Genomic DNA, 12,125 nt, shown 5'->3' with positions numbered 1-12,125 from the left:
ACTGCAGGGCACTGACCCTTCGCCTGGGCAGAGCGGTGCCTCTGGGCTGGCCGTACCTGCTCCATAGGCTAATGGCTTTAATCCTCCAAACCCTGCAAAAATAGAGTCAGGAATCACCTGAGATCAGACAGGGTTGTTTTCCCGAGCGGAGGAAAAGCTAGGAAACTTGTTAGATGCTTTTTAAGATGCAGACAAATTAGCATCTCCTACTGATTGCCAGTTTTATTTCTGTTCTCGGATTTTTTTGTGTCTGTGGCTTTGGCTTTCAGGGTTGGTGCAATCTGTCTTGTCCGGAAGAGCCAAACCCTGATGCAACTTTCCTGCTCCCTTAAACTAAACCCTTCAATATTGTGTGTGTCCTAACTGGCATGGGATGCTTGATTTCTTCCGTCCCTCTAATGCCTTAAGTTAATTTGGGAACTTCATGATATATGAAAGAGAAGGTGTTTACCTTGTCTCCTAAAAAGCTCTAGGCAGGGGTTAGGTGCAAATAATACAGATTAAAACCAACAGCTTTTTTTTTTTTTTTTAATCTCTGTATCCCCGGCACTACGGTCTCATCCCCAAACAGCAGACCCCTCGCCATCCTTTGCTTGCAAGTTCAAATGTGGGGTGGCTTTTGGCTCTGTGACAGATTGCAATAAGGGCTGGAAAAAGGCTTTCTGATCGTAAACGAATGACCCTCAGAGACGCTTAATCCTGTGCTTGCGGTTCTTAATGTGCCATTACAGCAGGTGGCCCTTGGGGGACGCTGCTCCGCGCTGGCTTTGCTGGTGCAGCCTCCCTTGGGTTGCAGCCCATCCCAAGCCCGTATCACAACAGGCTTTGGGGCAAAGCCAGATCTTCACCTGGCCACTAAGATGCTGCCCGATATAAATTTTTAGGGTTGGTGTGCCCGCATCTGGAGGGGTAAACCGGTGGTCTCCCTGTGGGTCATTAGACAACAGGACTGTTTCTGTAGGGATTAATTTTCAAGGGAATCTGACTAACCTCTTTGCTTTTCCACTCCAGCTTCCCCATTCCCAGAGGACTTCTCCATTCTAACCACTGTAAAAGCGAAGAAAGGAGGTCAGTCCTTCTTGATCTCAATTTACAATGAGCAAGGGATCCAGCAAATTGGTGTGGAGATGGGTAGATCTCCTGTATTCCTGTATGAAGACCATACAGGAAAGCCAGGCCCAGAAGACTATCCTCTCTTTAGAGGCATTAACCTAGCAGATGGCAAGTAAGTGAAATTTTGTGCACAAAGGAAAAAACCAGTATTGTTTATATCAATACCAGCATGTTGAACGTTGTGTAAAATAGGAGGCATGTATATATAAATGTATATACACACCTTTGACTACTGCCAAGTGTCCCGTTCTTGAGCTTTGCCCTTTGGTGAATGAATACTGTATATATAAAAAGTGCGCAACACATAGCAGTCAGTGCAAATTCTGACACTTGTGGGGATAGGAACACTGTTGACTCGTGCTACAAAGGGCCTTAAGAAATCAGTTTGTCTTGCAAAATCCTCACTGGGTCTTCCGCAGGGCGTAAGGAGGGTGGGAAAGGGGGATAGCCAAGGAGTTATCAGTGTGGCTTTTTCACCTGCCTCTTGTTGAAGCCAGAACTGGCGCTCTCCTGCCCGTCTTGGAGGGATGAGAAGTGAATGGTATCGTCTGTTAAAACAGCCTTTCTGTTCCAAATGACATCTTTAGGGTCTGCCCAAGGATGATTTTCCTGTGTTTGCAGATGATGGCTGGCATGAAGGTTTGCAGAGCATCAGTTGATGGAAGCTTCATTGTTTTGCAATCGTTAGCTTGTTCTTGAAAGCCCAAGGCTCTGTTTAACACGTTTGTGGACTGTGTTCTTCTAGGTGGCACAGAGTAGCTATCAGCGTGCAGAAGAAAAATGTCACCTTGATTTTGGACTGTAAAAAGAAGATAACCAAGTTCTTGGACCGAAGTGACCATCCCATCATTGACGTCAATGGCATCATTGTATTCGGAACAAGGATATTGGATGAAGAAGTCTTTGAGGTAAGTCATGACAATGAACAGCTCTGGAGATGCTCCACAGAGACGATGAGTTGGGTTCTGGTTGACGAGGTATTTACAGCTCACTTTTAAAACTTACATTGGATTTTTTGCGTAATAGAACACTGTCTTATGTAATTTAATTTTTTTTAAAGTTTTGTTTTGACTAGGTAGATGCTTTCTGTAGTAATGACAAAAACAGTGAGCCAGGCGACCTGTTGGAGTGGGCTCCTCTGGGTTCGTGGTTCTCTGGTTTCATGCTCTTGCTGAGCTTCTAGACCAGCCCCTTCGCTGGGATTTTGTAGGTCTGTAGCTCTTGTGCTCTCGGCTCTTTTCGCATGGGAAGGGCTCACAGGGTTTTCATTCCTCCTCGTGTGCTGATTTAGATAAAGGTTCAGGGGCAGTAAATGAAGGCCGAGGAAAGCAGCTCCTTTGCAAGTCACGGTTCACCGTGAGGCTTTAGGGTTTTGCTCTTTTCCCATGCGCTGGCCATTGATTCTTGGTTTCTTGCACCATGACATAAGGGGACTCTCCTCGACAGCTTGTTTGGCAGCCCTGTCACCTCCCACACAGCGTCTGCTTTTAAAAAAGCAAACCAAAATCGTGACGGGTGGAATTGTTCCCATGAGCTCCTCCGAGTTAAGCAAAGAGATAGAGGATTATTTATAGACAAGGTACATATGGTAGAAGTTCTTCCCATAGTTCAGCAGCTAGTTTAATATACGCATTTCACTAGCAATCTCAACTTCTGTGGTCTGCTGCACTTCTGAGGCTTTCATGTGTATGAGAATCTTGTCCTTGATCTTTCTTGCAAGCTGGAATTGCTTCCCTGAAGTCAGCGCCAGTGCAATGGAGTGTAAACTAAGACCTATTGATCTCTATCTCCTTACTTTTATTGCATTTATGTTGAGGAAGAGCCGTATCTCGTGGGCCTCCTCAACCCAGCCAAGGGATGGGGAACATCTCCTGCCGGTGGATAATTAGAGCCGTAGCGAAGCCAGCTCTTGCCTGCATTTTGCTGTCACTCGGAAGGAACGTTCCAGTCTGTTTAACATTACCAACATCTGGGAGCTGGTCTGCTGTAAACAGAGCAAGAATGCATGGACTGAACGTTGCTGCCAACATCTCACTTACAGAGTTAGAGCCGAATCTCTAAATTGCATTAAATTAATAGACATTCCCTGGGAAGCTTAACAATTAAAATGGAAAGTAAAAGCCGGCTTTAATGGGCACTGGAGTGTCTTTCGCAAGCGTTGGACCTTCTGCCAAAAATTTCAGCGGTCGCGCTGGATGCAGTATTTTAAGTGGAGCTGTTATATAAAGTGGTGAGGTTTTCTGGGGAGCCGCTGGACCCAGCGATGCAGTAGATTCACTGAAAGAACCTGGTATCGCATCCAAACTGTGTAAGAAACCTGTGCTTTAGACTACTTCATTTTGCGAAGGAAGACAGTTTCCATAACCACCCTTGAAGCTCGAGATGTTCCCAGGTGGCGTTTAGTGCCCACCTGGATTTAGGGCTGCCGGTGCCTCTGCCAGCTGAGGGAACACGCGTCCGTGGGTTGCGATGCTCTCCCAGCTCCACCGTTGGCCCTTCCCACGGGGGTGGCCACAGCTCCCTTGCTGAAAAGGACTTATCTAGGGGTACGAGCTCAGAGGGCTTGTGAAACCACCTTGATCTTGGGATGTGGGGTGAAATGGAGCAAGTGTTCCCCTCTGCTGGAGCCTGTTGTCTGTTCTGGGTTGAGACGCAGGTACTGACTGAGAACTGGACAATTAGCAAGTATTTTTCCCTCTGTCTTATAACATACGCACTGATATTACACAGCGCGTCCATAAAATAACCTCTCTAGTTTTGGTGTTTGTCCTTTTTTCTTTTGTCATCCTCATCAAACAACGAGGGATTTCAGGGTATTCACACACGTTCATCGAGATACCAGCAGCTTTAAACTGAATGTCATTAATGGTTTTCACGAAGGCAGTGGGCTACAACCTAATTTCCTCCATATCTCAGCAACTTAATTTCCTTTGGTTCCTCCTTTCTGCAATCTGCAAGCCGACGCAGAAAACGTGTAAGGAAAATTGTGGCTCAGAACAACGGGAAACGGGTGTAAAGTGTTAATTTTTGTGTGTAAATTGTGTATCCTGGAAAGCTGATAATTTCTGGACTGAATGCAGAGGAAGGAGATGAAGCTGCTGCTGTCCTGTAGCTCTGCAAACCTCAGCTAATAAGATGCTCCCCAGTGTTTTCTGCACCCACGGAGCTGCCTGGCTCTTACACGTTTGCCCCTTTTTCTGGAAATTAAAATAACCCAGTTTTTTGGGAGTGGGATGGATGGCAGCACTGGGCAGGGCTTAGGCTGTGTTTCAGCATGGATCAGCAGGAGCTCTAAGTAGTGGGAGTTTATATTTCCCTTGTCAGGGCTGAAATCAAATAAAACCCCGAACGCTTTTTGTTTTATTTTGAAAGTTGTAATTATTTAAGCCCCAGGTCTAGCTGGGGTCGCAAGCGAAGCGGCTCTGCCGTATCCGTCAGCCGAGCGCCCAGATGGGGACTTCCCTGCTCGTGTTCTGCTGCAGAAAAAGCCTGGCAGGAAAGGTTAGAGGAGTTTCAAAATATTTCTCTCTAGCCCAACATTCTTCCCGTGGAAAAACGACTTCCTCTCATTAAAATTCAATTAGTTGGGAGGCTGTGTGGATCTCTCTGTGCGGCTGGGGGAATGCTGGGTAGGTTTGAACGGGGGCCAAGCCTGCAGCCTAGGTTATACAAGTTAAGGTTTGTGCCGAGCCGTTGTTCAAAACAGAAGTTTACAAATGTCAGGACAGGCTCTCGCGCCGGGGTTGGGAAGTGGCGGCCGGCTTCACGCTGTGCCTGAGAGGACGCTGTTGTGAGACAGCAAAGGCCTTTTTGCAGCGAGGAGGAGGAAAGAGAAAAGAAATAGCCCACGGTGCAGGATAAACATTTTCTCTCTGCTTGCAGGCTGTAGCGAGCGGCGCTCCTGCGGCCGCAGCAGCGCTGGAAGGAAGTCAGAAGACATGTGAACGTATCTCATTTTTTGGAGGGATTAACTGTTTCTTTTGATGTGCTTTTTTTAAACATACGTTAGAACCCAAGTCCTAGCACAGCCTAATGGTTAGGCGTAGGAATAGAGAGAGGATGAAGTTTGGGAAAGTCCCTTTCTCAGAAAACAAAGCATCTTCAGCCTGAAACCCAGGGAGACTGTACGAAACGTCCTGATGCTGTGATGGCTCCGCTCTGCAGTGAGGCACCGCGAGAGCTGCCCGTTCGGTGCCTGTGACCTACTGCGGGATCACCTTTTTGTGCAGGATCCCGTCAGTTCTTGTGTAGATAACGAGAAACTGGAAGTGAGTCCATCTCTTCTGGCAGCAACGGGTGGAACCCCAGGCTGGTCCATCAGCCTTGGTCGCTGCGCCCCGGTAGCCTGTGCTGGTGTGAGAGCTGGCAATAAGTTGAGCACTTCTCAGGCCAGTTCTTTCTTCACTTGAGGGTTTGCTTGGCTGTTATGTGCACATTTCTGTTGTGTGTTGTACCCATCAGCCATGGCTGTGGGCCATTTGGGTGCTTTGTGGGCTTTCATCTGAGCTTGTCTTTGGAAGATGCCCATGCCGAGGAATTTCCGCTCCATGCACAGCTCATCACTGGGTGCAGGGGACAGCACGCATCTCCCTGGGGCTTGCTCCTTCCATCAGGGTGAGCAACCCGGCTCAAACATGATCTCTCTTCCACTCCCAACCAAAGCCCGGCAAGGCTTTGATGCATTTAGCCAAAACAGCCTGCAGCTCGCTTAATCCATTTGACCGCCATGTCCCAGGACCACACGGATGGCGCCTCCCCATGGGTTGGCTTTTCCAACCTGCCGTTTGCTGTGGTGGTCCGGTGGAAAACCAGTTCAGCCGGCTCTGGGCTGAAGAAATCGTTCTGGTTTAGCAGATGTGGGTTGAAACAAAGTTGAGGTCCTGGCTCAGTGAGGTGGCTGGTGCCGCGTTCCGGTCCCAGAGGTGGCTGTATTACAGCAGTGAACCCAGAAACCCCCTCACCCACAGCTGGAGGATCTTTCTGAATGCAAAGCGCTGCACGATGTCTGCGGCAGGTCAATGTTACTGTCTCTGGGCAGGGTTAGGGGAACTTAACCCCTTTGCAATGGTGTTTTGAAGCATCTTGTGTAATCCCATGCAAGTTTGGTTTTTGCAACGGCGTGTGGCCCGGCCCTGTTTTACCGCTTAGTGTCACTCTGTAGACCAGCACTTACAGCAATGGGCTGACGAACAAAACGAAACTTGCCCAGACCTTGCCAAAGTCCCAGATAAGTGATGTCTTCCATATTTCTGCTGCAAATCCCATTTTGTCTTCTGATCTGTCAGGAGGAGACTATTGTGTGAGGCCGCTGTGCCGATACAAGTACTGCGCAGCGCCTGGCTGGCAGAGCTGGCCTTGGCATCGCTAGATTGTGGTGTGAACATTGGTAAAAAAAACAAGTAGGTTTTGGTAAAACTGCTGGAGATACCTTAGTAACAAGTGAGTACATTTGATGTAAATTATTTTTGGTTCATCTATCTAAAATTTTGCAGGATTGTCCCACAAAGTAACTGGTGTCTTGACCCTCTGGAAATCACGTTGGTTTGCAGTAGTCTCTGGTATTGGTGTGGAGGAGATTAGTTTTCCCAGAAGTGGAAAAGCTCAGTGCATGTGTATATTGCTTTTTAAGGTTTATGTCTCTTACTGTTGGCTCCTCTGGAGACAAGAGGAGCTCGTTTTGCCCAGCTGAGTACCATAACTGTCTCATTGGTCTAGTTGGTACTGTAAAACCAAATGGGTTTCCTTTGATGCTGCCAAACAAGGTGCAAAGTGAGAAGGGTCCTGGACACCTGTGGACTCCGTTCTGCCAAGGCAGTGAAACCATGAGGGGCTGACCAAGTATTTGCTATTAGCTTATGTCAGAGCTTGTCCTGGGGTGAGATACGGCGTGCTGCTGGGCTCTGGATGATGCTGAAAGGCTGGTGCTTTTTATTCTCTTTCCTCCTTTGTGTTTTTGAAGACCACGAGTGAAATCAAGACATCAGAAATGGAGGGAAGGCAGTTTGTGCTGGGGGGAGCCAGAAAGCCCGGGCGCGATGCCAGAGGTGCTCTTAGGGCTGTCGAATGTTTCAAGGCGCAACAAGACAAAGCAGAATAGATGCTTCAGTGCTCTTAGACGAGACATTGGGGCCGTTCAGGTGCCGTGTTGCTCTTGGGTTGAAATGCCAACTCTCTTTTCATCTTCTGGCTTGTTTACACTTAAAAAACAATTATCGCTGTGGTTGATAATCCCAGATTTCATTTCACGATCGTCAGGGTTTTCTCCCTCCCTTCCCATGCTCTTGGCTGTAGCATTTCCAGCTCTGGAAAGCGCTCGTATTTTTAAAGTTTCTGTACATTATTTTTCTCAGATGCCTCTGAGGTTATAAGATTGGATTAATAGCTTTTCCTTTAGCGAAATGTGTACAAATCAAAATAGGGTTCTTATACATGTAGCCGCATTATATGGTATTTTTTGGTGTTTGAGGATGGAGAGATTTAGGGCTCCCCTTTTGCAGGCAGATCTGCTGTTAATATATCAAATAGCTTTCATCTATTATTGTAGGAGGATAGCCATGCCGCTAGCACAATGGGCTCTGGGGAAAGTCAGATTGGTGGAAATTGCAGTATTTGCAGACTTTGCTCATGGGTGCAAAGGTACCATAGGAGCCTCAGCTCTGAATCCGTGTCTGATTCACACCTTGGCCCAAGCCTGCCCCGGCACGGCTGTCGGTGCTGCTCCTGTTTGCAGGAGGCTCCTGTGCAACTGCAAACAGAGCGCTGGCAAGGTACGGAGCACACGGGAACGCTTATTTATACGTTTACAGGAGAAGTTATACGTTTACAGGTCCCCAGTATCCTCAAACCACCAGCATCTTAACGGCTCCGCTGAGCTCAGTGAGGCTCCTCGCGAGAGTGGAGTTGAACCCATCGTGTTCTGCAAGACCTGGGCTTAGTTCAGAGGGGCAGGAAGGAACCGGGCAGAGCTCATGCTCATTAAGTTTTTGTTAACCTTCAAAAAGCATTTTTTTATTAGAATCATAGAATTGCCCAGGTTGGAAGGGACCTTTCAGATCATGGAGTCCAACCTTCAACCTAACTCTGACCAAAACCAGCACTAACCCGTATCCCTCAGCACTATGTCTGCCTGGCTTTAAATCCCTCCAGGGATGGTGCCTCAACCGCTTCCCTGGGCAGCCTCTTCCAATGCTTAATAACCCTTTCAGCATAAAAATTTTTCCTAATATCCAGGAATCCAGCTAAACTTCCCCTGGTACAGCTTGAGGCTGTTTCCTCTGGTCCTATCGCGTGTTCGTTGGGAGAAGAGACCGACCCCCACCATTAATCAGGGTTTTTTACTAAGGTGAATTTCTCTGTCGAGATGCACCACAGATCCATGCTCCCGTGTATTTTTCCCTGGCTCGGCAGGCTGCTGAAAGAAGGTAATTCGGAGTTCTGGCTGCCTGCTGTCCTGCCCCTGCCAAATCTGATTTCACCTCTTCTGCTGTAGAGCCTTTCAGGGAGTGCAAAGAGTCGATGTTTTACACCACCAGCATATACCATGGTGTGAGATGATGGAAAATAAAACGTTCTGAGCCAGCGTTAGGGTTCTTTATTGAAGATGTCTGTAGCTTTCCCCAGTCTCCTAATAATTCTCCATTTAGTTGCTGGTTTTCTCATCATTTCTTCTGCTTTTGTTTTTTCAAAGGGATCCTCTTTAGCAAAAAGGTGCACTTGAGACATATGGATTAAATCACCGAACTGGGCTCTTCCAGAAGAGCAATGCTGCCTAGAAAATGTCTACAATTATTGCAGATTATACCTTTGGATGGGTTTGCAATTAATGGTGAGATTTTTGTGCCAGAGCCCGAGCAGGGCAGTCAGTCTAATCAAAACCCAGCCGGGATATTCGGCTCCAGTTGGCAAGGGCTCGCGCGCAGCATCGTCTTACACAGGTGCCCGGGGACGTCATCTGGTTTTATCAGCGTGTCTGTACCGAGGGAGGGGCGGGACGCGGGGTCCAGAATAAGAATTGCAAAACAGCTTGTAAAAGTTTGCCTGTGCTTCAGGTGGTTTCATTCGAATCCTAAACTGACACCATTTCATCTGACCTCTCTCCGTCGGGTGCCAGCGAGGAAAGCGAGGGTTTGGGCAGAAACATCAGATTAATTGTTTGCCTGCGCTTTGCTCAAACTCTTGTTTTTCATTTCGATTTGCTGGGTACCTGGCGGTTTAACCATCTGGACCGCAGTCAAGCTTTGCGACTGGGTCGGGGTTGCCTGTAATGATGTAGCCTTATTAGTCATGATTGCAAAATGCACATATTTAATGTTTCTAACTTTTTTGATGGGATGGGGGCGGGGGGGGGGGTTTGGTCAGTGGTAAATTCTATTTCATAAACTGTAAAAGAAACGGTGCGTTGGCACATGTAGATAATTCCTGCAGTTTGCTGGTATCGAATGCCTTCAGGCCTCTGGTACCCCACAGTCTTCTCTTCAAACAGCGCATAAAGGCTTTTATTGATGTTTATAATAGTTATGCAGTGCGTCATTTATCTTTTCATATGGCCAAGTTAAGCATCAGCCTTGGAAGCTGCACGGTCTTGCTGCTGCTTGTGGTTTGTCCAAAGTCAAGCCCCGATCTCGCCGGAGGACCCACACGGGCTCCACCTCCGGATGGGTGCTGCTGGGTGTTACCTTCAAGGCAGTGGGTGCCTCTTACTGGGTGGGGGCCGCTTCTCACTTCCAGCGATATGCTGTGTCAGACGGGGTTCCGACTGCCGGGAATCCGGATTTCAACTTCAGACACTTCCATTAGTTAATGTGAATAACCCTCCTCCGGATATTTGCGCTCAGTAAGATACGGCGTGTGCTGTAATTTAAAAATAAGGTGGAGCGATGGCCCTTAAGCCGTGCTGACCTTACTGGAGGTAGCGATGAGGGGAAGCTGTGGTTACTCAAAGCACTTTATATTCCCTGTGTCCAGCAGAGGAGACGAAAGGAGGACTCTATGGGAGGAGATGGGGAGAAGGCAGCATCCCGGGAAGCCTGGCAATGTGTAATAGCGCTGTGTTTGGCTGCCCCTCGGTGCTGGTGTGCGCTCTTAGGCTGGAAAGGGGATTTACTCCTTTTGGTGTCACCCTGAGTAAGGGCTTTTTACTCGATGCTTCACTGTGCAATCCTGTTTGCGCGGCGCCTGCAGGCAAGGGTACAGCTTCGCCTGTTTAATAGAGAATTCTTAGCTATGGGCTGAACGTCTCGAGCGCTGGCAGCATCAGTCGGCACCGAGGAACCCGGTGGTGACACCCCGCTCGCGGGAGCCCTGCTCGCCCGTCACCAGCCTGAGTGCGGCGACGGGATGGCGGTGGCTGTACATGGGAAAGGGCACCCAACCCCGAGCAATTGCTCGTTGAGGGGTCCCTCCTCACGATTTCATTAGCAAATGCTGAGGATACGGGGCACTCAGCACTCATTAAAACCCAGGGTTAATGTCTTCTGGGAACGGCCGGTGAAGGACACAGGACCTCACCCCAGTATGAGGAACCACTGGCTTCCCTGTTGGCTCCTGGGCAGTGGTCACAATAATAGCGATGTGCCATGACTCCAGGGGCTACTGAAGCAGGAAATAAACAAGTTTTTTAGTATTATGGTTCAAATAAGCAGTTTTTGGAGCCTGATGGCTGCCTTATGGACTCCTGCAGATTAGTTTGGATGAGCTTTTGCCATTTTGGAGGGCATGGGCAAGGATGCTGAGTGGGAGGGACACTAAGCAGCGATGCCACGCGGGGCTCTCCATCACTGCTGTCACCTTGAGCCGTGACGTGGAGAGGACGGACAGGCTGTTCCTTAACTTTCTCTGCCGTGGGGTACCTCCTGCAGAGGAGGGGTAACTGATTGAAACTGCTAACGAGGAAAACTGAGTGGTCTCTGGAAGGCAAAGCTCATCCCTCAAAACAATTTCCATCCACCACAGGGATTTTGTGGGGTTTGGGGAGCCGAGTTGTGTCTGGTTGTTCCTGACATTCACCTGGCAGAGATTTGTATTTAAATGCTGGCAAGCAGCAACCCAGGCAGGCTCGTTATACATGATGGATGCCGTTAGGTGCAGTGTCATTACTCTTTCGGCTGACGGCTTCGTTTGTAGTTTGCTCCCCCCCACAGCCGCCTTGGATAGCGGGAGGGAGGAGGAGGGGGCTCGGTTCCTTCCATGGAAACTCTGAGGTGCAGAAGGCTGATTGCTGAGCCCAGACAGGCTGATGTAATGCTGGAAACCTGCTCCTCTCCGGTGACATCATGCCAAGGTTTGCGGCAGCGTCGCGGACACGGATGTCTGCTGGGAGCAGGCAGCAGGACGGGGCTTCAGGAGCAGGAAAAGCACCGCGAAGGGACCCGGCGTGTGTTAGAAAGGCCCCGAAGAGGAGAGCGAAGGGACATGTTTGGGAAAGATGATTTTCCTCAGCTTGAGCGTGGGGGAAAAGCCAAACGCTCGTGCTATGGGGGAGAAGTTTCCAGCTGAACTTTGTTGGCAGCGTCGCTGTGCAATATGTAAAAGTGATTACTGAGAGCAGAGGGGGATAGCGTGCCACTGGCCCCAATCAGTGCATGTTTTCCCTGGCCTGCGAGTTTGGGAACCTTGTCCTATGCGGAAGGTGACACACCAATTAGTCTTCTTGTATAAAAATGAATTTCTGGAGCAGAAGCCTGTGGACAGGGAGACATCCTCTTTTTGTACAAAAATCTTGATTGACTTGCATGGTTGCAGCAAGCTGTTATAGGAAATACGGGCTCGTCTGAGCCAAAGTTGTGGGAGAGCCGCTGTGCTGAGGAAGAGGATGGTGGGATCTGCACCAAGCTGGTCAGGCAGGGAGGTGGGCTTGCATCCTTGTCGACCTGGCGGTGTTCAAGCTGACGTTTCTTTAAAATTTAGGGCTTTATTGCTATTGTCCTGCCTTTGCAGGACTGCTTGAAGTCTCTCTAAGCTCAGGGTTTCACGCGCAGAGCCTCTCGTTGCAGCGAGGACAGAGGAAACCCGGG

The 12,125-nt window shown here is 48.8% G+C and overlaps 1 protein-coding gene across 3 annotated transcripts in view; it reads left to right on the top strand.

Moving 5' to 3' along the window:
• Positions 1 to 12,125, top strand: part of COL5A1 (collagen type V alpha 1 chain) — a 160,680-nt gene that overhangs the window by 43,881 nt on the left and 104,674 nt on the right. For all 3 annotated transcript variants that reach the window (XM_074608283.1, XM_074608282.1, XM_074608281.1), the window contains exons 3-4: positions 1,012 to 1,225; positions 1,859 to 2,021. In XM_074608283.1, coding sequence (XP_074464384.1) covers positions 1,012 to 1,225; positions 1,859 to 2,021 — 377 coding nt within the window. The remainder of the gene's footprint in view (positions 1 to 1,011; positions 1,226 to 1,858; positions 2,022 to 12,125) is intronic.

The sequence above is a fragment of the Larus michahellis genome, chromosome 15 (genome assembly GCF_964199755.1).
Source record: "Larus michahellis chromosome 15, bLarMic1.1, whole genome shotgun sequence".
Classification (NCBI taxonomy): Eukaryota; Metazoa; Chordata; class Aves; order Charadriiformes; family Laridae; genus Larus; species Larus michahellis.
Note: the sequence above shows the minus strand (reverse complement) of the source record. Positions and strands in the feature narration are given on the sequence as shown.